The 27,950-nt window shown below is 46.2% G+C and overlaps 1 protein-coding gene across 5 annotated transcripts in view; it reads left to right on the forward strand.

Moving 5' to 3' along the window:
- Nucleotides 1–8,060: 8,060 nt before the first annotated feature.
- Nucleotides 8,061–27,950, forward strand: part of LOC139266719 (solute carrier organic anion transporter family member 4C1-like) — a 202,972-nt gene continuing 183,082 nt past the window's right edge. For 2 of the 5 annotated variants that reach the window (XM_070884307.1, XM_070884337.1), the window contains exons 1-2: nt 9,282–9,758; nt 9,941–10,197. In XM_070884307.1, coding sequence (XP_070740408.1) covers nt 9,727–9,758; nt 9,941–10,197 — 289 coding nt within the window. In that variant the 5' untranslated portion in view covers nt 9,282–9,726. Of the gene's footprint in view, nt 8,214–8,295; nt 9,198–9,281; nt 9,759–9,940; nt 10,198–27,950 lie in introns of those variants that run through there. The other 3 variants (XM_070884320.1, XM_070884329.1, XM_070884315.1) reach the window with 3 other exon arrangements.

Consider the following 27,950-nt stretch of genomic DNA (forward strand, 5'->3'; position numbering starts at 1 on the left):
ACCACATGTTCAAAAAATCCAAGCACAGGCATCTTCCACCCTTCAAGATTTAGTTCGGGACCTGGAATGTCAGGTCCTTCATTGAAACACCTGTGAACTTTTTGACGTGGAAGCAAGTCATCCTCGATTCGAGGGACTGCCTATGATGATGATGACTCAGCTGAATATAAATATTTGTTTGGCTAAGAGGGCTGGTGAATAGCATGTTGATAGCAAGACTCACGTTTATACCTGGAAGTTTCATCATAGGCAGAGAAGGAAAATCAAAGCGCAAGTTACCCTGGGCTACTGTTCCACATTTCTGGTACCAATTTACAAAGCGGCATTGGCAGTGACCTTCTCGCAGATTTCTACTGAATAATGAGAAGTGAACTGGAAAAAAATTTAAAAATCGTAAAATGTATCAAAAACTGGGAGAATAATAAAATATTGTTGTCATACTGGCTGTGAGAATGCTCCTTTAAAAACTTATCATTATACGCAGTCCCTCAGAATCGAGGAAGACTTGCTTCCACTCCTAAAGTGAGTTCTTTGGTGGCTGAACAGTCCAACACGAGAGCTACAGATCCTGTCACAGGTGGGACAGAAATTCTTTGGGGGAAGGTGGGACTGATTTACCACACGCTCCTTCCGCTGCCTGCGCCTGACCTCTTCACGTGCGCAGCGTTGAGGTTCGAGGAGCTCAACGCCCTCCCGGATGCACTTTCTCCACCTAGGACGGTCTTCGGCCAGGGTCTCCCAGGTGTCAGTGGTGATGTTGCACTTCACCAGGGAGGCTTTGAGGGTGTCCTTGCAACATTTACATTGCCCACCTTTGGTTCGTTTGCCATGAAGGAGCTCCGCGTAGAGCAATTGCTTAGGGAGTCTCGTGTCTGGCATGCGAACTTAGTGGCCTGCCCAGCGAAGCTGATCGAGTGTGATTAGTGCTTTAATGCTGGGGATGTGAGCCTGGGGCGAGGACACTGATGTTGTTGCGTCTATCCTCCCAGGGGATTTGCAGGATCTTACGGAGACATCGTTGGTGATGTATCTCCAGCAACTTGATGTGTCTTCTGTACATCGTCCATGCCTCTGATCCATACAGGAGGGTGGGTATTACTACAGCCCTGTAGACCATGAGCTTGGTGGTAGGTTTGAGGGCCTGGTCTTTGAACACTCTTTTCCTCAGGCGGCCGAAGGCTGCACTGGCATACTGGAGGCGATGTTGAATCTCCGCATCAATGTCTGCCTTTGTTGACAAGAGGCTCCCGAGGTACGGGAAGTGGTCCACGTTGTCGTGGGCCACGCCGTGAATCTTGATGACTGGGGGGCAATGCTGTGTGACAAGGACAGGCTGGTGGAGGACCTTTGTCTTACGGATGTTAAGCGTAAGGCCCATGCTTTCATATGCTGCGGTGAATACATTGACTATGTCCTGGAGTTCAGCCTCAGAATGTGCTCAGATGCAAGCGTCATCCGCATACTGCAGTTCAACGACAGCGGTTTGGGTGATCTCCGACCTGGCCTGGAGGCGGCGTAGGTTAAACAGCTTCCCACTGGTTCTGTAGTTTAGTTCCACTCCAGCGGGGAGCTTGTTGAGAGTGAGGTGTAGCACGGCAGTGAGCAATATTGAAAAGAGTTTTAAAAACTATTCTACATCCAACAACAGGTTGTATTTATAAGGCACCTTTAATGTAGAAAAATGTCCCACGACGCTTCACAGATGGTGACAGATTAGGAAAAGGGGAGGTGCAACGAGACCTGGGTGTCATGGTACATCAGTCATTGAAAGTTGGCATGCAGGTACAGCAGGTGGTGAAGAAGGCAAATGACATGTTGGCCTTCATAGTGAGAGGATTTGAGTATAGGAGCAGGGAGGTCTTACTGCAGTTGTACAGAACCTTGGTGAGGCCACACCTTAAATATTGTGTACAGTTTTGGTCTCGTAATCTAAGGAAGGACATTCTTGCTATTGAGGGAGTGCAGCGAAGGTTCACCGGAATAATTCCCGGAATGCAGGACTGACATATGAAGAAAGCAGCTATTAACGAATATGATATAATTGGGATTACGGAGACATGGCTCCAGGGTGACCAAGGCTGGGAACTCAACATCCAGGGGTATTCAACATTCAGGAAGGATAGACAGAAAGGAAAAGGAGGTGGGGTAGCGTTGCTGGTTAAAGAGGAAATTAACGCAATAGTAAGGAAGGACATTAGCCTGGATGATGTGGAATCTGTATGGGTATAGCTGCAGAATACAAAAGGGCAGAAAACACTCGTGGGAGTTGTGTGCAGACCACCAAACAGTAGTAGTGAGGTTGGGGACAGCATCAGACAAGAAATTAGGGATGTGTGCAATAAAGGTATAGCAGTTACTATGGGCGACTTTAATCTACATATAAATTGGGCTAACCAAACTGGTAGCAATGCGGTGGAGGAGGATTTCCTGGAGTGTATTAGGGATGGTTTTCTAGATCAATATGTCGAGGAACCAACTGGAGGGCTGGCCATCCTAGACTGGGTGACATGTAATGAGAAAGGACTAATTAGAAATCTTGTTGCGCGAGGCCCCTTGGGGAAGAAAGACCATAATATGGTAGACTTCTTTATTAAGATGGAGAGTGACACAGTTCATTCAGAAACTAGGGTCCTGAACTTAAGGAAAGGTAACCGATGGTATGAGGCGTGAATTGGCTAGGATAGACTGGCGAATGATAATTAAAGGGTTGATGGTGGATAGGCAATGGCAAACATTTAAAGATCACATGGATGAACTTCAACAATTGTACATCTCTGTCTGGAGTAAAAACAAAACAGGGAAGGTGGCTCAACTGTGGCTAACAAGGGAAATTAGGGATAGTGTTAAATCCAAGGAAGAGGCATATAAATTGGCCAGAAAAAGCAGCAAACCTGAGGACTGGGAGAAATTTAGAATTCAGCAGAGGAGGACAAAGGGTTTAATTAGGATGGGGAAAATAGAGTATGAGAGGAAGCTTGCTGGGAACATAAAAACTGACTGCATAAGCTTCTATAGATATGTGAAGAGAAAAAGATTGGTGAAGACAAACATAGGTCCCTTGCAGTCAGAATCAGGTGAATTTATAATGGGGAACAAAGAAATGGCAGACCAATTGAACAAATACTTTGGTTCTGACTTCACGAAGGAAGACACATATAACCTTCCGGAAATACTAGGGGACCAAGGGTCTAGCGAGAAGGAGAAACTGAAGGAAATCCTTATTAGTCAGGAAATTGTGTTAGGGAAATTGATGGGATTAACGGCCGATAATTCCCCAGGGCCTGATAGTCTGCATCCCAGAGTACTTAAGGAAGTGGCTCTTGAAATAGTGGATGCATTGGTGATCATTTTCCAATAGTCTATTGACTCTGGATCAGTTCCTATGGACTGGAGCGTAGCTAAAAAAGGAGGGAGAGAGAAAATGGGGAATTATAGACCGGTTAGCCTGACATCAATAGTGGGGAAAATGTTGGAATCAATTATTAAAGATGAAATAGCAGCGCATTTGGAAAGCAGTGACAGGATCGGTCCAAGTCAGCATGGATTTATGAAAGGGAAATCATGCTTGACAAATCTTCTAGAATTTTTTGAGGATGTAATGCTTTTGACAAGGTCCCACACAAGAGATTAGTGTGCAAAATTAAAGCACATGTTATTGGGGGTAATGTATTGACGTGGATAGAGAACTGGTTGGCAGACAGGAAGCAGAGAGTAGGGATAAATGGGTCCTTCTCATAATGGCAAGCAGTGACTAGTGGGGTGCTGCAGGGCTCAGTGCTGGGACCCCAGCTATTTACAATATACATCAATGATTTAGATGAAGGAATTGAGTGTAATATCTTCAAGTTTGCAGACGACACTAAGCTGGGTGGCAGTGTGAGCTGTGAGCAGGATGCTAAAAGGCTGCAGGGTGACTTGGACAGGTCAGGTGAGTGGGCAAATGCATGGCAGATGCAGTATAATGTGGATAAATATGAGGTTATCCACTTTGGTAGCAAAAACATGAAGGCAGAATATTATCTGAATGACGGCAGCTTAGGAAAAGGGGAGGTGCAACGAGACATGGGTGTCATGGTACATCAGTCATTGAAAGTTGGCATGCAGGTACAGCAGGCGGTGAAGGTGGCAAATGGCATGTTGGCCTTCATAGCTAGGGGATTTGAGTATAGGAGCAGGGAGGTCTTACTGCAGTTGTACAGGGCCTTGGTGAGGCCTCATCTGGAATATTATGTTCAGTTTTGGTCTCCTAATCTGAGGAAGGACATTCTTGCTATTGAGAAGATTCACCAGGCTGATTCCCGGGATGGCAGGACTGACATATGAGGAGAGATTGGATCGACTGGGCCCCTAGTCACTGGAGTCTGGAAGAATGAGCGGGGATCTCATAGAAACATGTAAAATTCTGACGGAACTGGACAGGTTAGATGTGGGAAGAATGTTCCCGATGTTGGGAAGGCCAGAACCAGGGGTCACAGTCTAAGGATAAGGGGTGGGCCATTTAGGTCCAAGATGAGGAGAAACTTCTTCACTCAGAGAGTTGTTAACCTCTGTAATTCTCTACCGCAGAGAGTTGTTGATGCCAGTTCATTAGATATATTCAAGAGGGAGTTAGATATGGCCCTGAAGGCTAAAGGAATGAAGGGGTATGGAGAGAAAGCAGGAAACGGGTACTGAAGTGAATGATCAACCATGATCTTATTGAATGGTGGTGCAGGCTCGAACAGCCGAATGGCCTACTCCTGCACCTATTTTCTATATTTGTATGTAAATTGGCTAAGCTTATATTCACTCGAATTTAGAAGAATGAGAGGGGATCTCATCGAAGGATATAAAATTCTGACGGGATTGGACAGGTTAGATGCAGGAAGAATGTTCCCGATGTTGGGGAAGTCCAGAACCAGAGGTCACAGTCTAAGGATAAGGGGTAAGCCATTTAGGACCGAGATGAGGAGAAACTTCTTCACTCAGAGAATTGTGAATCTGTGGAATTCTCTACCACAGAAAGTTGTTGAGGCCAGTTCATTAGATATATTCAAAAGGGAGTTAGATGTGGTCCTTATGGCTAAAGGGATCAAGAGGTATGGAGAGAAAGCAGGAATGGGGTACTGAAGTTGCATGATCAGCCATGATCTTATTGAATGGTGGTGCAGGTTCGAAGGGCTGAATGGCCTACTGCTGCACCTATTTTCTATGTTTCTTTGTTTCTTTAATTTAAAAAAAAGACATTGAGCCAAAGAGGAGATATAGGAGAGGTGACTGAAAGTTTGGTCAGAGACATGGGTTTTAAGGAGGGTTTTAAAGGAGAAGGTGGTGACAGAGGGGTTTAGTGAGGGAATTCTAGAACCTGAAGTCTAGGTGGCTGAAGGCACGGCCGCCAATCATGGGCCGAAAAGAATGGAAGATGCGTAAGAGGCCAGAGTTAAAACCTACAGCTCTGACCAAACTTTTTGTGATCTCCACCCCTCCCCTCCAATATCACCTTCTTTGCCTCTGTGACAATTTTTGTCTTTTGTTTGGTAGTGCAGCCACGTTGTCACCACAGTGCTGTTGGCATTAACTCTATCAGCCACCTTCTCTTCCAACTACAGCCTTGGGCACCTTCTAACCCTGGCGAGGAGGTAAGACTTTTCCTCTTCGTCCTGAACTTCCAGCAGCAACATGTCTTATCGCCTACTCATCAATACATGGCGCCATGCATCTTCCTGTAATGATGCCAGTTATAATGGGTTTTTGAAACAAAAATATAGTTTATTACAGTATGTCCAGGGAGGAAAATAGGTCTTTATATTTATAAACTATTGAACCGCCTACAACACTGCTCGCAGGCTGAGCATGAATAGAATAAGCCAGCGAGTTAGTTCAAATCTGTAATATGACATTGGTAATAAACTTCTCATGGTTTTTGACATTAGTTGAATTCCTCAGATTATTTCTTATAATCATTCCTAGATATCCACTGTCCTTTATCTCAGTACATGCATGTTATTTGGCAAAGAATGGTTGTAATAATGTGAGCAACGAATAAAACATTAATTTGAAAAAGTTGCACAAATAACATTCCTTAACCAGGGCTAAGGTGTACATTGAAGAAAAAGTAAAGGAATTTGGGAGTGGAAGAGATTGGAAAGAATAGATTTTCTGGAGGCTTTTAAGGCCAGGGAAATTTTAAGGAGGCTATTAAGGCCAGGAAATAGGTAGTAAGGCAAAGAAGTTTTGGAAGAGAGTTCCAGAGGATATAATGGCCTGAAGATCAGTCTCTGATGGTGGAATGGAGCCCAGCACTAATCTGGATGCAGAGGAATGGAGAATGTGGGCTGTACACATGACTGAAGAAGATTAAAAAGAAAAAATTACACCAAAAGGTGGAAACAAAGTCTTAGGGCTAGAATTTCGCCACCCTAACGTGCATTTTAACACGATTTTTTCGCATTAAAACAATTTTTTTGTCCTTAAAATAAAGTGCTTAAAATTCCACAAATCTTAAGGATGGCGTTGTCAAAATATCGCCATTTTCAGTAACGCCATATCTAAAAAGACATACTGCCTAAGTTTGATCGTTTTGCACCGCCATACTCACTTCACAAAACACCGTTTTGAAAACCTTGCATCGCAGCTTCAAGAACATCGGTAAGTAAGAAGTCCTACAAAAAAGGTAAGTTGAATTAAAAAAATTTTTTTTTTCAGCGATTCTATTGTTAATGCTTTTGTGAATGTTTTCTCAATTTTTATTTTTGAATTTTTTTGGTGTTTTTTCCCCTGTATTTTTCGTGATATTGGCCTTGCCGTAAAGTTGGAGAGGACGGTGTTTTCCAACATGATTCCTCCAGCAATGCCGTTTTTTAACGACGGGTGTATTTTTTGGCCAAACTTATCCCATTAAAAATTGTCAACATTTTTCTTCTTATTTTTTCACGAAAATGGCGTTATTTGTCAAACAACGATAGTCTGCCGAAATTCTAGCCCTTAGAGTGTGCTGAAAAGTATGAGGATTTTGAATTAAATTCGCTCGGATCCAGTGAAGTTGAGGAAGGACAGGGATGATAGAAACATAGAGAATAGGAGCAGTAGTAGGGCATTCGGCCCTTCGAGTCTGCACCGCCATTCAATATGATCATGGCTGATCCTCTATCTCAACACCATATTCCCGCTTTTTCCCCATACCCCTTGATGCCTTTTGTTTCTAGAAATCTATCCATCTCCCTCTTAAATATATTCAGTGACTTGGCCTCCACTACCTTCTGTAGTAGAGTATTCCACAGGTTCACCATCCTCATCTCGGTCCTAAATTTCTTACCCCGTATCCTGAGACTGTGCCCTCTTGTTCTAGGCTTTCCAGCCAGGGGAAACATCCTCCCTGCATCCAGTCTATCCAACCCAGTCAGAATTTTATACATTTCAATGAGATCCCCTCTCATTCTTCTAAACTCTCGTGAATACAGGCCTAGTCAACCCAATCTCTCCTCATACGACAGTCCTGCCATAACTGGTAAGATTGACAATGTCAGTGAAGATAGAGACAGGACGGGAAAACTGCACTTGGGAACTGGTTGAGGAAGTAGGCAATGGATTTCATGGAAGAAATTAGTTTGATGAAGGCTAAGTTAGGTAGATTGGCAGGGAAACTGCAATTTGGGAGTTTCGGGATTGACTTGGGGTGCACAGATGGGTAGGAGCGATGAGGAAGATTTGGAGTAGGAGAGACAGGGGAGGAATCTGAGGTTACCAAGAAGTCCATAAGTTTCTTTTTTCTAAATTTAAGAGTGAGGACAGAGAGCGTGGAAGAGTGGAACACGCAGTTTGTGATGTAGAAAAGGAGTGTGGAGACATCCTTTCCTTCTGGATGATCCTGGATTAACTAGAAGGAATTATTTTTGAAACTGGATTTTCTGTAATTGACAACTATTTCACTTCTCCTGTAAAAAATAAAGTTGAATTTACAAACGTACAATTTAGGCCAATTTTGAATTTGCTAATTCAGTGTTGATGCTTGGTGATAGCTAACCACGCTACAAACTTAGCCCTTCCCTTCATTTCCTGTCCCTTGTTCTGAATTGTGTTCTTTATGTGGCTGCTCCCTGACCTTCCTGAGCTGGCAGAAGGTAACATTAAGAATTGAATTTCACGATTAGAAGACAGCAGCAGAAATCATTGCCCGATTCTGCAACAATAACATCGGGGCTCGTGTTTACGAGGCGTGAGCAGCGCTGCTGCGGGTGAGTCTGCCGCCACTCCCGGCACAGGGCCACGCCCCCGGCTTGCTGTTCCTCCCTCTCTCCTTCACCGGCCCGACGGCGCTGGGCGTTGCCTCACTCCGCTTGTATCCTGTCAGCTTCCTCCAGGCCCCCCGCCCTGTACTCCTCACCCTGGGCCCCTCGCCCTGTGCCTCCTTATCCTGTGCCTCCTCATCCTGGGCCCCCAGCCCCCAGCCCTGTGCCCCCCTCGCCCATTCCTGTACCCCCTCACCCTGGGCCCCCAGCCCTGTGCCCCCTCGCCCATTGCCCCCTCACCCTGTACCTCTCGCCCTGTGCCCCTCGACCTGTGTCCCCTCACCCCGTGCCCCTTCACTCTGTGCCCCCTCGCCCATTGCCCCCTCACCTCGTGCCCCCTCACCCTGTGCCCTCTCGCCCTGTGCCCCCTCGCCCATTGCCCCCTCACCCTGTGCCCCCTCACCTTGTACCCTTCGCCCTGTGCCCCCTCACCCTGTGCCCCATCACCCTGTACCCCTCGCCCTGTGCCCCCTCACCCTGTACCCCTCACCCTGTGCCCCATCACCCTGTACCCCTTGCCCTGTGCCCCCTCACCTTGTACCCCTCGCCTTGTGTCCCCTCACCCTGTACCCCTCACCCTGTTCCCCCTCTCCCTGTGCCCCTCACCCTCTGCCCCACCATTCTGTGCTCCCTCACCCTCTCTCCAGCCAGGCCCGCTGTTGCTGCCCTTGGACCTCAGCTTGGCTGACTCGGTTTCTTCAATAGCTGAAAGCCTAACTCGACAACTTAGTTTTATTTCATTATTTCAGTTTTTAGTTCCTTTTCTTTCTCTCGCTCCCGTACCTCTCACTAAATTCTGAGATTATTTATGATTAGCCCCTTCTTTCATATAGTTGGTAACTCAATGAAGTGTGAATTTTCCAATATATGTCTCATGCGGGTTAGGGGACGATTAATCCTTTGAAACAGATAATATGTATGTAAGTACAGGTATATATTTTTTCTTTTGTAATTTTCCTATTATTTTGTCCTGCTCACCATCCTGCATCTGCTGTTTCCTTCCCTCACTAGCACCAATCCATATTTTTGATTTTCTACCACTTAATTTCGCTATGATGCCAGTGAATTTTTGAATGCTGCAAAGCTCTTTCAGTGCTGAATGGGTTAAACGAAAGTAGCAGGACTTCAAGTTAGCAATGCACAATGGACTTCCTGCTTTTGTCGAGGTTTAAGTGCAAAAATGCATGAACCTGAGCTCAGAATTTGACATTCGGTTGGAATATCAGATCCCATTTGTATGAAAATGGATGTACAGTGAACGATTTATTGGAAAAATACCTCTCATATACAGAACATTTTGTAAAACAGATATTAGCTGGCACGTGTATTATTTAGATAAATGCAAATATCGGCATGCTGATTGGGTTAACTTGAACTCTTGTTCTGCCTCGAGTTAATAGAAATGCAATAGAGTACTGCTTGTCACTTCTGGGCAGAGATGAACTGAATTTACAACTGGATGGTTTGCAAACAAGCCAACTTCTATGTCAGGTATAGAAAATAATTTTTATTCTGCATTCAGCTGGCAGACCTGGAATTTAGTGTTTTGAAATAAAGCAATGTCCTGAAACAGGAATCAATGATATGACAGAATTATGTTATATGAGAGGACTTTAGGTTATAAAACTTGTTCACCGTGCTCTGACTGCTGTGAATTTTTAACTGCCTGACAGTATTGCTTTAACAAAGCCGATTAAGAAAATGGACAAAGGCTTGGATAACCCAGCGTTCATCGTTGATGGCACGCTAAATGGAGAACAAAACTCAAAATCTATAAGGGAAAACCTTGAGATCAGAGAAGTGAAAACATCTGAGCAAGAATTTGAGGAAGGACCGTGTGGCTGGGGATTATTTACACCAAACTTCATTCAGTGCTGCAACAACCCAAAAGGATATTTAGCCTTTTACAGTCTGCTAGGTATCACGCAAGGTAATTTTAACAATTTTCTTTCATATTTTATGTTACTTTTTACTTCCTGTTAGATTCTCGCTAAATCATTATTCAGTCTATCATTGGGAAAAAAGAAAAGGATTTATATAGCGCCTTTCACGACCACTGGACATCTCAAAGCGCTTTACAATCAATTAAGTACTTTTGGAGTGTTGTCACTGTTGTAATGTGGGAAATACAGCAGCCAATTTATGCACAAGCAAGCTCCCACAAACAGCAATGTGATAATGACCAGATAATCTTTTTTTGTTATGTTGAGGGTTAATATTGGCAAGGACACTGGGGATAACTCCCCTGCTCTTCTTTGAAATAGTGCCATGCGATCTTTTGATCTTTTACATTCACTTGAGAGAGCAGACAGGGCCTTGGTCTGAAAGATAATACCTCTGACAGTGCAGCGCTCCCTCAGCACTGCACTGGAATGTCAGCCTAGATTTTATTCATGTGCTCAAATCCCTGGAGTGGGACGTGATCCCACAACCTTCTGACTCTGAGGTGAGAGTGCTTCCCACTGAGCCAATGCTGACCCGAGAGGGAGACAAGCAGACAAATCTTATTCTTAAATACTCTTGAACCAGCAGAAAGTCATCATCATCATAGGCAGTACCTCGAAGTGAGGATGACTTGCTTCCACTCCAAAAAGGGATGAGTTCACAGGTGTTTCAATGAAGGACCTAATACTTGAGATCCCGAACTACATCTTGAAGGGTGGAAGATGCCTGTGCATAGAATTTTTAACGTGTGGTGGCCGATACACACCAGCCACCACACGGGCTTGACAGAGCTAGGTCTTGGTCCAGTGGCAAGGATTACCCAAGGCGACCGGAGACCAGCTCTGCTGCACGGACCTAGTGTGCACACATATCACAGTGTGGGCTGGCCCATGCTGCCCCTAGGCCCTTGCCTCTTCTGGGCCCCGAACTCACGCCTCTCCTGGGCCCCGGTCACTTCCCTCTACAAACACTTGCCGCTCCTTCACCCCTCCTGCTGTGCCTGCCCGCACTGCAATCAGAGACCTGGCTTCGCAGCCGACGCCCTCCTGCAGCAGCACTTGCTGCTCCCTGCAGTGGTATGCCGCCGCACGCTGATCCCTCCAATGGCCCCGGCCTACTGATGGTCTTGCAGGCTGGGACCTCGCCGATTTTCGGGTCAGGCCGCCGCACGCTGCCCCCTCCAATGGCCCCCGCCTGCTGATGGAATAGCACATGTTGACGATGCTTCAGCAAATCCCTTCATACCGGAGGAGGCAGTTTGGATTGTATCAAAGCAAGCTATTGTGGAAGCTAGAGATCTGAAATAAAAAAAGAGAAAATGCTTGAAATACAGCAGAATTTGTTTGGCGAGAAACAAAGTTAACATTTCAGGTCAATGACCTTGCCTCAGAACTGGAACAAGTTAGAGATATAACAGGTTTTAAGCAAATGCAGAGGCAGAGAAAAGGGGGAGGGGAGGAAAGAACAAAAAGGAAGGTCTGTGATCACCCTTTCCCCCCCCCTTTCCCTGCCTCCACACTTGCATAAAACCTGTTATATCTCTTACTTCTTCCAGTTCTGACGAAAGATCATCGACCTGAAATGTTAACTCTGTTTCTTTCTTCACTGATGCTGCCTGACCTGCTGAGTATTTACAGCATTTTCTGTTTTTATTTTGGATTGGATTGTACATGTTTCTACAGTTAGGATCAGCGATATGGCATAATTTAAGTGGGTGTGTTGAAATCACCTAGTTTTTCGCTTTACCAAGATCATTGCCACAGCCCAACCACCCCACTTACTCAACCAAAGCAAATGCATTGAAGTGACCTGAATCTGAAGCTACTTTTATTTAGTATGAATTAACTATGAATCAATGGGTCAAATAAATTCAGGTGTAAAATAGGATTCACATTTGATATGTGATCTGAGTATTATCACTTATTTTGCAGACCTGAATAACACATTTTAAAATTGTGCTAAGAAGATTAAGAAGTTGTTTTAAAAAAGGTGGCAAAATGCGATTTAGATTTTGCTACTGTAATAGTTCTTTCCCTCTGGCACTTAGGTGTTAGGAATTAGAATCTCTGGGGTGGTGGGATTTTAACGTGGGTGAGCATGTGGGGTTGGAGGTGGGTGGTATAAAGTCCTGTCCCCTCAGTACAGATTCACACGAGGCATGTAGTGAAGTCAAGGTCACTCTGGACCTGCACCTTTCTTTCACAGCTCTGGAATGCTGCACTTGCCTGAGTCCTGTCCTTATATACGTGTCTCTTGCAAGTGCACCCCTGGTGGTAAGATATGTTGGTGGTTACAGGTCATATCTTATTACAGTCATGTATAGCATGTTAGGATACAGTTATATATAATAATGTAAGATACATGACATCACCCTCCCCCAAGGTCTTATTGTCTTTATAGGTTCAGTCTCTCAGGTGGTTTACGCTCTCGCGTGGAGCGTCTGAGTTGTGGTTCAGTTGTTTGCCTTGGTGTCTGTTTTTCTTTGGGTGTGGTTGCTGGTATCTCGCCTGGGCTGTCTGTTTTGATTGGTGTGATTGTTGTTGACTCGCCTGGGCTGTCTGTTGGGATTGCCCTTTCCTCAGGTTGTTCTCTCTGTCTGTCCACCAGGTGTGGTGCGAGTTCCACATTGTAGTCTGCCTCTGGTTCCGCAGTGTTGTTGGTAAATCTGCTTTTGACTTGGTCTACATGCCTCCGGCAGGTTTTGCCATTGTCCATTTGTACTACCAGTAGCCTGTTTCCTTCCTTGCCCGTTACTGTCCCTGCAAGCCATTTGGGACCCCTGCCATAGTTTAGTACAAACACTTTGTCCGCTATCTCATTCCATCTCCCCCTCGAATTTCTGTCATGGTACTCAGTCAGCTTACGGCGCTTTGCCTCAACGATTTCATGCATGTCTGGGAGGATTAATAAGAGCCTTGTTTTTAAAGTCCTTTTCATCAACAGTTGCGCAGGGGGGGATCCCAGTCAGTGAGTGCAGACGAGCTCTGTATGCCAGCAGCAGTCGCGACAGGCGACCCTGCAGCGTGGGACCTTGGATTTTAAGTATGCCTTGTTTAATGATTTGCACTGCTCTCTCTGCCTGGCTGTTGGAGGCCGACTTGAACGGTGCCGTCTTGACGTGATTTATCCGTGGTCAATTATAAAGAACTGGAATTCTGCGCTGGTGAAGCACGGACCATTGTCACTGACCAATATGTCAGGGATTCCGTGCGTTGCAAACATGGTTGCGAGGCTCTCCACAGTGGTGGAGGTTGTGCTCGAGTTTAAAATGGTGCATTTGATCCACTTTGAAAATGCATCTACAACAACGAGGAACATTTTGCCCATGAATGGGCCCGCATAGTCTATGTGCACCCGCGACCACGGTTTGGTAGGCCAGGGCCAGGGGCTTAGTGGAGCCTTCCTGGGGGCATTGCTGAGTTGGGCACAAATGGTGCACCTTCGAACGCAGAGCTCCAAGTCCGCGTCAATACCAGGCCACCAGACGTGGGATCTGGCTATGGCCTTCATGAGAACGATCCCCGGGTGCTCGCGATGGAGCTCCCGGACAAATGCCTCTCTGCCTCACAGAGGCATGACTACTCGACTGCCCCACATCAGGCAGTCTGCTTGTAGTGATAGCTCATGCATGCGCCTGTGAAAGGGTTTTATTTCCTTGGGGCAGGCATCGCGAGCCTCTGCCCAGTCACCGGTGTTAGGACACATCTTTTTATTAAAGATAACGTGGTGTCGCTGTCCGTCCCAGCTGCAAACACCATTCCCTAGCCAATGACTCCACTCTCCCTGGCCACTGTCTGAAACTGAACCAGACTGTTAGCAATCTCGGTGTCGTGATTTACCCCGAGGTAAGCTTCCAAACACATTATCTACTCTGCCTACTTCCACCTCCGTAACATAGCCTGTCTCCGCCTCTGCTTCAGATCACCCACTTCTGATTCCCTCATCCATACCTTTGATACTTCTAGACTTGACTATTCCAATGCTCTCCTGACTGGCCTCCCATCTTTCACTTTCCATAAACTTAAGCTCATCCAAAACTTCTCATCCATGCTTCCTGTATCCTAATGCGCACCAAGTCCCATTCACCTATCATCCCTGTGCTCGCTAACTACTTTGGCTCCTGGTCCGGCAACGCCGCAATTTTAAAATTCTCATCCTTGGTTTCAAATCCCTCTGTAGGGTGTTTGTTTTCCACTCGACAGTACTTTGATTCATAGACCTCGGGAATTACAGGAAGGACTCTACATAACGTAAAGTTTAGGCTTAAACCCAACTGTTAGTTTATTATACACAAAACAACTAAAAATTACAGAACAAGACTTCTTAGAGATTGATCGAAGACATACAATCACCCATCCAGCCAGTTGCTGCTGTTGTCGATTGTAGGCTTGTGGAGCTGGGGAAGATGTTGGGTCCCGGCTGCTTGCTTCGTGGTCGTTGTTCCTTTTGACTTGTTGTTCTGAGGTGTTTCTTCGACCTGTTGGTCTACGCTGTTGTTCTGCACTGTTCCTCTGAGTTGTTGTTCCTATATCCATTTGATTATACAAATCTGTTCCTGGGCTGCTTTCAGTTAATGCGTCTGGATGAGTCTCGATGGCTGTGATCATGGGTCTGGATATGTTTGGAAGGCCACAATTTGCACTATGTTCTGTGCACAGAATCGACAGGGCAAAAGTCTTTTGCGCCCTGTTATCCAAAAATGCCTGCCTTGTGGGATCCTTTGTTGTCCTGGGTTTTCGCAGACTTGTAGTCTCCATAGGGAACTGTTTTTTCCCCTCCGGCCAATTAATCCACCTGCTTGATTGTATCAAAACCCTTCGTCTCGATGTTAATCGGGTCTTGCTCCTGATCGCAAACATTGCACTAATCAGTTATGAGTCACCCTCTGCCTCAGGCTGGCGCTCTTTTTCCCTCTCAACAGTCCCACAGGTTTTATTTTAAACCATTTTAGTACGTGGCCTCTTGCTGTGCCTTGATCGCGAAATGTGTAACCCTAACACCTCCATGACCTCGCCCTTTCCTACCTCTGTAACCTCCTCCAGCCCTTAATCGTCTGCGATCTCTCCATTCCTCCCATTTTGGTCTCTTGTACAGTCCAGCCTTGGCAGCCATGCCTTAAGCTGCCTCAGTCTTAAGCTCTAGAATTACCTCCCTGTGCCTCTCCATCTCTCTTTCCCCCTTTAAGACGCTTCTTAAATATTAGCTCTTTGAGCAAGCTGTTGGTTATCTGTCCCACGATATCCTTATGGGACTTGGTGTCAAATTTTGTTTGCTAACGCTCCAGTGAAGTGCCTTGGGACATTTTACCATGTTAAAGGCACTATATAAGTGCAAGTTGCTTTAGTTGGTGCTGTCTTTACTTCTTTTGGGGTTCTTTTCCTTCCCTCACATCAATATACTGTCTACATTTTGTGGAACACAACTACACAAATAGAAGGCTGACATTTTTCACACAGGCACCACTTTTTAAAAAAGGAGGGAGAGAGAAGACGGGTAATTATAGACCGGTTAGCCTGACATCAGTAGTGGGGAAAATGTTGGAATCAATTATTAAAGATGAAATAGCAACGCATTTGGAAAGCAGTGACAGGATCGGTCCAAGTCAGCATGGATTTATGAAAGGGAAATCATGCTTGACAAATCTTCTGGAATTTTTTGAGGATGTAACTGGTAGAGTGGACAAGGGAGAACCAGTGGATGTGGTGTATTTGGACTTTCAAAAGGCTTTTGACAAGGTCCCACACAAGAGATTGGTGTGCAAAATCAAAGCGCATGGTATTGGGGGTAATGTACTGACGTGGATAGAGAGCTGGTTGGCAGACAGGAAGCAGAGAGTCGGGATAAACGGGTCCTTTTCAGAATGGCAGGCAGTGACTAGTGGAGTGCCGCAGGGCTCAGTGCTGGGACCCCAGCTCTTTACAATATACATTAATGATTTAGATGAAGGAATTGAGTGCAATATCTCCAATTTTGCAGATGACACTAAACTGGGTGGCGGTGTGAGCTGTGAGGAGGACTCTTATGAGGCTGCAGGGTGACTTGGACAGGTTAGGTGAGTGGGCAACTGCATGGCAGATGCAGTATAATGTGGATAAATGTGAGGTTATCCATTTTGGGGGCAAAAACACGAAGGCAGAATATTATCTGAATGGCGGCAGATTAGGAAAAGGGGAGGTGCAACGAGATCTGGGTGTCATGGTTCATCAGTCATTGAAAGTTGGCATGCAGGTGCAGCAGGCGGTGAAGAAGGCAAATGGTATGTTGGCCTTCATAGCTAGTGGATTTGAGTATAGGAGCAGGGAGGTCTTACTGCAGTTGTACAGGGCCTTAGTGAGGCCTCAGCTGAAATATTGTGTTCAGTTTTGGTCTCCTAATCTGAGGAAAGACATTCTTGCTATTGAGAGAGTGCAGCAAAGGTTCGCCAGACTGATTCCAGGGATGGCTGGACTGTCATATGAGGAGAGACTGGGTCAACTGGGCCTTTATTCACTGGAGTTTAGAAGGATGAGAGGTGATCTCATAGAAACGCACAAGATTCTGACGGGACTGGACAGGTTAGATGCAGGAAGAATGTTCCCGATGTTGGGGAAGTCCAGAACCAGCGGACCTGAGGCCACACCTGGAGTATTGTGTACAGTTTTGGTCTCCTGACTTGAGGAAGGACATTCTTGCTATTGAGAGAGTGCAGCGAAGATTCACCAGACTGATTCCTGGGATGATGGGACTGACCTATCAAGAAAGACTGGATCAACTGGGCTTGTATTCACTGGAGTTCAGAAGAATGAGAGGGGACCTCATAGAAACGTTTAAAATTCTGACGGGTTTAGACAGGTTAGATGCAGGAAGAATGTTCCCAATGTTGGGGAAGTCCAGAACCAGGGGTCACAGTCTAAGGATAAGGGGTAAGCCATTTAGGACCGAGATAAGGAGAAACTTCTTCACCCAGAGAGTGGTGAACCTGTGGAATTCTCTACCACAGAAAGTAGTTGAGGCCAATTCACTAAATATATTCAAAAGGGAGTTAGATGAAGTCCTTACTACTCGGGGGATCAAGGGGTATGGCGAGAAAGCAGGAAGGGGATACTGAAGTTTCATGTTCAGCCATGAACTCATTGAATGGCGGTGCAGGCTAGAAGGGCTGAATGGCCTGCTCCTGCACCTATTTTCTATGTTCTACATAGTCTTAGGATAAGGGGTAGGCTATTTAAGATTAGATGAGGAGAAACTTCTTCACTCAGAGAGTTGTGAACCTCTGGCCCGAGGGGCGGCAAACCCGTCAAAAGGTTGGTAAAATTGTAAGTGCTGCTTTTAACCCTTTTACCTAGCATTTAAGCACCTTTTAATGATGTTAATTACCTTTCCCGCCGCTTGCTATTGGGTCTGCTATCCGAACGCATTTATGACAGCTGAGAAAATCACATGGAGGCGGTTCAGAGCGGGATCCCAACTCGCTCCCCGCGGGCCCACTTCCAAACCTGTACTCACAAGGGCAGTCCTGTTTGTGCATCTTGGGAAGGAGGTAGAAGTGGGCTGTGCAGGGTTGGGAGACTATGAGGTTGGGGGCTGTGGAGGGAAGATCTCTTGAGGAGATGAGGTCAGTGACAGTCTGGGAAACAACGGTTTGATGTTCGGTGGTGAGGTCATGGTCCAGGGGATGTTAGGAGGAGGTCTCGGAGAGTTAGCGTTGCCCCTCTGCAAGGTAGGGATCGGGTTTACCAAACAACAAATTAGTCAAAAGGTGGTTTGAGTTGTACGTGCACAAAATTTTTTGAATAAAATTGGTGAAGTCGAGGCAAAAATTGCTTTGAGGTAATGATGTAATAGGGGATATTTTCCTGTGTCGGTGCCCAGACACACTGCAGTTTGACTGAAGCCACTGAATCTGCGATTCTACAGAAGATCAAATTTGGAACAAAAGGATGAATGAGGAAATCTTATGCAGAATGAAGAAATGGCAGAGTACTCATTATCCTTGGTTTTCGTGACCCTGCCAGACTTGTGGAGGGAGTCTGGCGGAATGGCTGCACCATTTGGGGGCCTTTGTTTATTGAGATTTCTCTGATGTCTCCTTTTCAGTTGGGGTTGGGGTTGTGTGGAAAATATAGCCCTCAGCAGTTCCCTTCCCTTCTCCTCCCCCAAATATTGGTGCTTCCCCACCTCCTCCCTCCCACCATGTCCCTCACCCCTTCACCTTCCCATTCCCCTTCCTGCTGACCCCTCTCTCCCTCGCTACCTCTACACATTCCCCTTTGAAGCATCCATGCAACCCCTGTATCTTCTCTCCCATTTGCTCTTCTGTCGTTCACCTAACCTTGAACCCTCATCCACTCGTCCCATTCCCGTTCACTTCACCCAGGGGCCATTTCACACTCAATTTGTTTTACTCCTCTTCCTCCCCTTTGAAGGGCAAAAGCTCAAGTTAAAGGAGCGTAAGTCCCTCAAGGCAATGAAAACATTTGGCTGAAATGGCTTGGTAGATGCTCAAATTAAGGCAGCTGGCATGTGAATTGCTTTGGAGAAAAATAGGTGGCCAAAGGCATGTCCTCTTCCTACTTCAGCGCATGAAGTGATCTTCTCATCACTCCATGTACAAGTTTCACATACTCTATTCAGTCCTTACATGGAGTCAGCAGTACAGTGGCGGGATGACAGGTTCCCTAGTCCAGCTCGCGGATTTTATTTAAATACAAATAGGTGGTCAAGTGGCAGATGGCTCTCTGCTTGAGGGGTGGAGAAAAATTTCCAATTGTATTTTCAGGATTGGGGATCCTGCTGTAGGCTTCTTCACTGGTGCTGAAAACAGTCCTTTGTCAGCCTGCAGTGAGGACAACTGTCGAAGCGGTTTAATTGAAGATCACTTTAGCATATCTATATACTGTGTTATCTGGAGAAGGACGAGGGAGTTAGCATGGTCTTTTTTGGATGCTAGGGTAGTAAGGCAGCATCAGAGGAGGAGAGACGTGCTTGCAAGGTGACCAAGATTTGGAACTAAGTGTTCCAGGGTACTTGAATTTTCAAAAAGACAGGCTGAAAGGTAAAGGATGTGGGGTAGTCCTGATAATAAAGGATGACATAAAGACAGTAGAGAGAAAGGATCCTGGCTCGGAAGATCAGGAAGTAGAATCAGCATAGGTGGAGATAGGAATAACAAGGGGCATAAAACACTGGTGGGAGTAGTATATAGCCCCCTAACAGTGGCTATACCATTGGATAGAATATTAATCAAGAAATAGTAGGAGCTTATAACAAAGGTAATGCAACAATTGTGGGGGACTTTAATCTTCATATAGACTGGACAAATCAAATTGGTAAAGGTAGTCTGGAGGACGAGTTCATGGAATGAATTCGGGACAGTTTCCTGGAACAATATGTCATGGCATTTAAAGAAATATTTCATAATTCTCAACAAAGATACATTGCATTGAGAAACAAAAACTCCACAGGAAAAGCGATCCATCCATGGCTAACTAAAGAAGTTAAGGATAGCATTAATTTGAAAGAAGCTTATACTATTGCAAAGAATAGTAGTAAGCCTGATGATTGGGAGAGTTTCAGAAACCAGCAAAGGATGACCAAAAAATTGATCAAAAGGGAAAAAATAGACTGAGGGGAAACTAGCAAGAAATATAAAAACAGATTCGAAGAGTTTCTACAAGTTTGTAAAAAGGAAGAGAGCAGCAAAAGTAAAGTAAACCTTAGAGACGGAGGCAGGAGAAATTATTATGGCGATTAAAGAAATGGCAGAAATGTTAAACACATATTTTGTATCTGTCTTCACAGTCGAAGTCACAAAAAGCATACCTCAAATGGTGGGGAACTAAGGGTCTAATGAGGGTGAGGAACTTAAAGTAATTCATGTAAATAGAGAAAAAGTACTAGAGAAACTAATGCGACGGAAAATTGACAAATCCCCTGGACCTGACGGCCTACACCCTAGGGTTCTAAAAGAGGTGGCTGCAGAGATCGTGAATGTCGTGTATGGAGAAAGATTCAGACTGAACACTGTGAGCTCAAAGTAAAGTGTGACCTTCGTCTTTTGTTGCAGGTCTCTAGAGTGCCTGTGAAGCCTTCTTAAATACCTATGCTCCCAAGGGATTATGGGATCCCTTGGGACTCCGGGGAATGAGCCCTCTGCTGTACAGAGTAAATACAAGTCCACATATATAACAACATTCCTCCCCAAAGTCAGTAGTGTAACTAATTACAATGTGAGTCGATCTGGGGCCCTTCTTACCCTGTTTGATCGTCTCGGTGTGAAAGCTGGTGTTGTTGAATCATTTGTTGGGCCCTCGCTGGGCTGCTGTGCAGCTGGTCTTGCTGAGCTGCCTGGTGTGTTGGGCCCTGCAGGGCTGCTGTGGATGATGGGTTCTGCTCCGTGGTCAACCGTGGTGTCGGTTGCCACTGGTGTGTGTGTTGGGGGATCAAAAAAGGTAGGGTCCAAGGTGGGTTGCTCAGGGTTGTCCATGAATCTGAGTTTGACTTGGTCCAAGTGTTTCCGGTGAATTAATCCATTTGAAAGTTTGACCCGAAACACCCTGCTCCCCTCTTTGGCCACAGCAGTGCCGGGAAGCCACTTGGGACCTTGTCCATAATTTAATACAAATACAGGATCATTGACTTCAATCTTGCGTGATATATTTGCGCTATCATGGTATGCACTTTGTTGAAGCCGCCTGCTCTCTATCTGTTTATGTAGATCAGGGTGAACTAACGAGAGCCTTGTCTTAAGTGCTCTTTTCATGAGCAGTTCAGCAGGTGGGATCCCAGTGAGTGACTGTGGTCGTGTGCGGTAGCTAGGCAGGACTCGGGATAAGCGAGTCTGCAGTGAGCCTTCAAGCCTTGCTCGATGGTTTGCACTGCTCTCTCTGCCTGACCATTGGACGCTGGTTTAAATGGGGCAGATGTGACATGTTTGATCCCATTACGGGTCATGAATTCTTTGAACTCAGCACTGGTAAAACATGGTCCGTTGTCGCTCACCAGGGCATCGGGTAAGCCGCGTGTGGCAAACATGGCCTGCAGGCTTTCAGTAGTGGCAGCGGACGTGCTAGCCAATATTATCTCACATTCAATCCACTTGAAGTACACGTCTACAACGACAAGGAACATTTTACCCAAGAACGGGCCTGCATAGTTGACGTGTACCCTAGACCATAGGGCCAAGACCATAAACTTAGCGGCGCCTCCCTGGGTACATTGCTTAACTGTGAGCATGTATTACATCTGTGAACGCAGGATTCTAAGTCCGCATCGATACCGGGCCACCACACATGAGATCTGGCTATTGCTTTCATCATTACGATGCCTTTCATCATTATGGGTACTGTGGAGGTCATTGATGAAAGTGTCTCTGCCCTTCTTGGGGACCACTATTCGATTGCCCCACAGAAGGCAGTCTGCCTGTATAGTCATTTCATCTTTGCGCCACTGGAACGGCTTTATCTCTTTCCTGCATTTCCAGTGGGACACTGGACCAGCTCCCGTGAAGCACACAGCTTTTGACTAGAGATAATAAGGGGTCCTGGCTTGTCCAGGTTTTGATCTGTTGGGCAGTGACGGGTGATTGCTCACGCTCAAATGCTTCCATAACTATGGCTAGATCTGCGGGCTGCGCCATTTCCACCCCCGTGGTGGGCAATGGCAGCCGACGGAGAGCATCGGCGCAGTTTTCTGTGCCTGGCCTGTGGCGGATGGTGTAGTTGTATGCGGACAACGTGAGCGCCCATCTCTCGATGCGTTGATATTTATCTCTTTACTCTCGGAAAACAGGGATATAAGTGGCTTATGATCAGTTTCCAATTCGAATTTTAGCCCAAACGGGTATTGATGCATTTTCTTTATCCCATAGACACATGCTAACGCTTCTTTTTCAATCATGCTGTAGGCTCTCTCGGCCTGAGACAGACTCCTGGATGCATAAGCAACCGGTTGCAGTTTCCCGAAATCAATAGATTGTTGCAATACACACCCTTCGCCATATGACGACGCATCACATGCTAGTACCAAACGCTTACATAGATCATATGACACAAGCAATTTGTTTGAGCATAACAATTTTCTCACTTTTACAAAGGCATTTTCTTGGCTTTTGCCCCAAACCCATTTGCCCCTTTTCGTAGTAAGACATCTAGTGGTTCTAGCAGGGTGCTGAGGCCTGGTAAGAAGTTACCAAAGTAATTCAAGAGTCCCAGAAACAACCGCAGTTCCGTCATGTTCTGTGGCCTCGGTGCGTTCTCGATTACCTCTGTCTTCGCGTTGGTGGGCCTGATGTCATCCGCCGTAATCCTCCTCCCCAGGAACTCCACTTCAGGCACCAGGAAAACGCACTTCGAATGTTTTAACCTGAGCCCCACGCGGTTGAGTCGACTAAGAAACTCCTCCAGGTTCTGCAGGTGCTCGACTGCGTTCCGACCTGTGACCAAGATGTCGTCACAGTGTGCGGGACCGACTTCAGTAAACTTTCCATGTTTCTCTGGAATATCGCTGCCGCTGATCGGATTCCAAACGGGCATCTGTTATAAACAAAAAGACCTTTGTGCGTGTTGATGCAGGTGAGGGCGTTCGATGACTCCTCCAGTTCCTGTGTCATGAAGGCTGAAGTCAGATCCAGCTTCGTGAACGTCTTTCCTCCCGCCACGTTGCAAAGAGGTCGTCAGCTTTTGGTAGTGGATATTGGTCCTGCAGGGAGAAACGATTTATAGTTACTTTGTAATCACCACAGTTACTGACGGTGCCATCTCCCTTGAGGACTGGGACAATAGGACTGGCCCACTCGCTGAACTCAATCGGTGAGGTGATGCCCTCTCTTTGCAGCCGGTCTAGCTCGATCTCTACCCTTTCATCATGTATGGTACTGCTCTCGACTTGTGATGGATGGGTCGCGCCCCCGGAATTAGGTGGATCTGCACTTTTGCTCTTTGGAATTTCCCGATGCCTGGTTCGAACAGCGAAGGAAATTTGTTTAAGACCTGGGCACACGAAGTGTCATCAGAGTGCGATAGCGCTCGGACGTCGTCCCAGTTCCAGCATATCTTTCCCAGCCAGCTCCTGCCGAGCAGTGTGGGACCATCGCCCGGTACCACCCAGAGTGGTAGCTTGTACACTGCTCCATCATAGGAGACCTTTACGGTAGCACTGCCAATTACAGGAATCAGTTCTTTAGTGTAAGTTCTTAGCCTCGTGCAAATTGGAGTTAAGATTGGCCTTGAGGCCTTGTTGCACCACAACCTTTCGAAAGTCTTTTTACCCATGGTGGACTGGCTCGCACCCATGTCCAGCTCCATTGATACCGGGACTCCAGTTAGTTTAACATTCAGCATTATCGGGGACAATTTGTGGTGAATGTGTGCACCCATGTACCTCTACCTCCTCTATCTGAGGCTCTGGTTCGTAGTGATCCTCCGTGGATCTGTCATCCTCTGCACCATGGTGGTTTGCAGATTTAACAGGCTTAGCAGCTTGCCTGCACACGCGTTGGAGGTGTCCCATTATTCCACAGCCCTTGCAAACGTACTCTTTGAATCGGCATGAATGAAAAGTATGATCACCCCCGCAGTGCCAAAAAGATGTTAATGGCCTTTCATTCATCACCCTTGATGGTGGACTCTGAGACATCTATGGACGTGTAACTGCAGGTATGTGTGACGATTCGTAAACAACATCACTTTGTTCACAGTACTTGTAGCAGCACTTGTGTGCTGAGAGATTTGCTTCGTATTGTTACTGGTGGCAATGAATGCCTGGGCTATCGCTGTGGCCTTACTCAAGGTTGGGGTCTCTACAGTGTAAAGCTTGCGAAGTATGGTTTTGTGGCCAATGCCAAGTACGAAAATGTCTCTGAGCATGTGCTCCAAACGTCCTTCAAATTCACAATGTCCTGCAAGGCGTCTCTGCTTGGCGACATAACTCGCCACTTCATGGCCTTCAGACCTTTTTGTAGGTGTAGAACTGGTACCTAGCCATCAGAATGCTTTCCTTCGGGTTCAAATGCTCTCGGACCAGTGTGCAGAAATCGTCGTACGATTTCTCCGTGGGTTTCGCTGGAGTGAGCAGATTCTTCATGAGGCCATACGTTGGTGCCCCACAGACTGTGAGGAGGATCGCTCTATGTTTGGCAGCGCTCTCTTCCCCATCTAGCTTGTTGGCCATGAAGTATTGGTCGAGTTGCTCCACAAAAGTTTCCCAATCATCTCCCTCTGAAAATTTCTCCTGGATGCCCACTGTTCTCTGCATCTTTGGGTTCGCTATCTGTATCTCGTCGCCAGTTGTAGTGTATGGAGAAAGAGTCAGACTGAACACTGTGAGCGCAAAGTAAAGTGTTGTAGTCTATGGAGAAAGAGTCAGACTGAACACTCTGAGCTCAAAGTAAAGTGTGACCTTAGTATTTTATTGCAGGTCTCCAGAGTGCCTCTCCAACCTGTGAAGCCTTCTTAAATACCTGTGCTCCCAAGCGATTATGGGATCCCTTGGGACTCTGGGGAATGAGCCCTCTGATGTCTGTACAGAGTAAATACAAGTCCACAAATATAACAGTGGATGTATTGGTTTTGATCTTTCAAAATTGCCTAGATTGTAGAACGGTCCCAGCGGATTGGAAACAAATGTAACTGCTATTCAAGAAAGGAGGGAGAGAGAAAACAGCGAACTATAGGCCAGTAAGCCTCACATCAGTTGTCGGGAAAATGCTGGAATCCATTGTTAAGGAAGTGGTATCTGGGCACTTATATGATCATAACATGATTAGGCAGAGTCAACATGGTTTTATGAAAGGGAAATCGTGTTTAACAAATTTATTAGAGTTTTTTGAGAATGTGACTAGCAGGATGGATAAAAGGAAAACAGTGGATGTAGTATACTTGGATTTCCAAAAGGCATTCAATAAGGTGCCACATGAAAGGTTATTACACAAGATAAGGGTTCATGGGATTGGAGGTAATGTATTAGCATGGTTAGAGAATTAGTTAACAGAGAGAAAACAAAGAACAGGGATAAATGGGTCTTTTTCAGGTTAGCAGGTTGTAACCAGTGGGGTGCCGCAAGAGTCAGTGCTGGGGCCTCAGTTGTTTACAATCTATATTAATGACCTAGATGAAGGGACCGAGTGTAACGTATCCAAGTTTGCTGACAATACAAAGCTAGGTGCGACAATATGATGTGAGGAGAACACAAAGCATCTGCAAAGGGATATAGATAGACTAAGTGTGTGGACAGTAAGGTGACTGATGGAGCATAATGTGGGGAAATGTGAGGTCATTCACTTTGTTGGAAGAATAGAAAAACAGAATATTTTTTAAATGGTGAGAAATTTTTAAAAGGTTGGTGTTTCTGTGAGATGTGGGTGTCCTTGTGTAAGAAACACACAAAGCTAGCATGCAGGTACAGCAAGCAATAAGGAAGGCAAATGGCATGTTTTCCTTTATTGCAAGGGGGTTGGAGTATAAGAGTAAGGAAGTCTTGCTACAATTGTACAGAGCCTTGGTGAGACCACACCTGGAGTACTGTGCACAGTTTTGGTCTCTTTATCTAAGGAAGGATATACTTGCCTTGGAGACGGTACAACGAAGGTTCACTAGATTGATTCCTGGGATAAGAGGGCTATCTTATGATGAGAGATTGTGTAGAATGGGCCTATACTCTCTGGAGTTTAGAAGAATGAAAGGTGATCTCATTGAAACATACAAGATTCTGAAGGGGATTGACAGGGTAGATGCTGAGAGGTTGTTTCCCCTGGATGGAGTGTCTAGAACTAGGGGGCATAGTCTCAAGATACGGGGTAGGCCATTTAAGACTAGAGATGAAGAGTAATTTCTTCACTGAGGGTTGTGAATCTTTGGAATTCTCTGCCCCAGAGGGCTGTGGATGCTGAGTCTCTGAATATATTTAAGGCTGAGATAGATTTTTGGAGTCCAGGGGAATCAAGGGATATGGAGATTGAGCAGGAAAGTGGAGTTGAGGTCGATGATCAACCACAATCTTATTGAATGGTGGAGCAGGCTCAAGGGGCAGTAGGGCCTACTCCTGCTCCTATTTCTTATGTTCTTATGAGAGCATTAACTCGGAGGTACCCAGTCAATTGGGTTTATAGACCCCAATGGACATTGTGGAGCTTATAGAAGTGATGACTCTGGAGGAACAGGTTTAATAGGGAGGCATCAGAGAGTTGTGTCACCTGCTGGGAGAGGACCTTGAAAAATTATCCCCAATCTTCACAGCACTCTCTGTGCCAGTGAAGATCACCATGGCACTCAATTGCTATATCATTGGGAATGTAACTTAAATAAGCCAGTTTGTAGTGCAAAGTTGCATGGATGCCTTGTTTGCCAGTGCTAATCAGTATATTATGTTCTCCATTGATGCCAAGGAGCAGCAAACATATTCACTGGCTTCTTCTGCCATGATAGCTTGACCAGAATGCATCATCATCATCATCATAGGCAGTCCCTCGGAATCGAGGAAGACTTGCTTCTACTCTCAGTCCTTTGGTGGCTGAATAGTCCAACACCAGAGCTACAGACCCTGTCACAGGTGGGACAGACATTCATCGGGGGAAGTGGGGGGGGGGTTGGACTGATTTTCCGCACGCTCCTTCCGCTGCCTGCGCTTGGCCTCTTCATGCTCGCAGCGTTGAGATTCGAAGAGCTCAACACCCTCCCGGATGCACTTTCTCCACCACGGGCGGTCTTCAGCCAGGGTCTCCCAGGTGTCAGTGGTGATGTTGCACTTTACCAGGGAGGCTTTGAGGGTGTCCTTGTAACGTTTCCGCTGACCGCCTTTGGCTCATTTACTGTGAAGGAGCTTCGCGGAGAGCAATTGCTTAGGGAGCCTCATGTCTGACATGCGAACTATGTGGCCTGCCCAGCGAAGCTGATCGAGTGTGGTCAGTGCTTCAATGCTGTGGATGTTAGCCTGGTCGAGGACACTGATGTTGGTGCGCCTGTCCTCCCAGGGGATTTGCAGGATCCTGTGGAGATATCGTTGGTGATATATCTCCAGCGACTTGAGGTGTCTTCTGTACACCATCCATGCCTCTGATCCATACAGGAGGACGGGTATTACTACAGCCCTGTAGATCATGAGCTTGGTGGTAGATTTGAGGGCCTGGTCTTCAAACACTGTTTTCCTCAGACGGCCAAAGGCTGTACTGGCGCACTGGAGGCGATGTTGTATCTCCGCATCAATGTCTGCCTTTGTTGATAAAAGGCTCCCAAGGTGTGGGAAGTGGTCCAGGTTGTCGAGGGCCACACCGTGAATCTTGATGACTGGGGGGCAGTGCTGTGCGGCAAGGTACAGGCTAGTGGAGGACCTTTGTCATACGGATGTTAAGCGTAAGGCCCATGCTTTCATATGCCTCGATGAATACATCGTCTATATCCTGGAGTTCAGCCTCAGAATGTGCACAAACACAGGCATCGTCCGCGTACTGCAGCTCAACGACAGAGGTTGGATGATCTTGGATCTGGCCTGGAGGCGGCGTAGGTTAAACAGCTTCCCACTGGTTCTGTAGTTTAGTTCCACTCCAGCGGGAAGCTTGTTGATTGTGAGGTGGAGCATGGCAGCGAGGAAGATTGAGAAGAGGGTTGGAGCGATGACGCAGCCCTGTTTGACCCCGGTCCGGATGTGGAATGGATCTGTAACGGAACCGCTGGTAAGGATCACGGCCTGAATGTCGTCGTGGAGCAGGCGAAGGATGTTGACAAACTTTTGGGGGGATCCAAAATAACAGAGGAGGACGCTCCATAA

This window comes from Pristiophorus japonicus, chromosome 1 (genome assembly GCF_044704955.1).
Source record: "Pristiophorus japonicus isolate sPriJap1 chromosome 1, sPriJap1.hap1, whole genome shotgun sequence".
Lineage (NCBI taxonomy): Eukaryota > Metazoa > Chordata > Chondrichthyes > Pristiophoridae > Pristiophorus > Pristiophorus japonicus.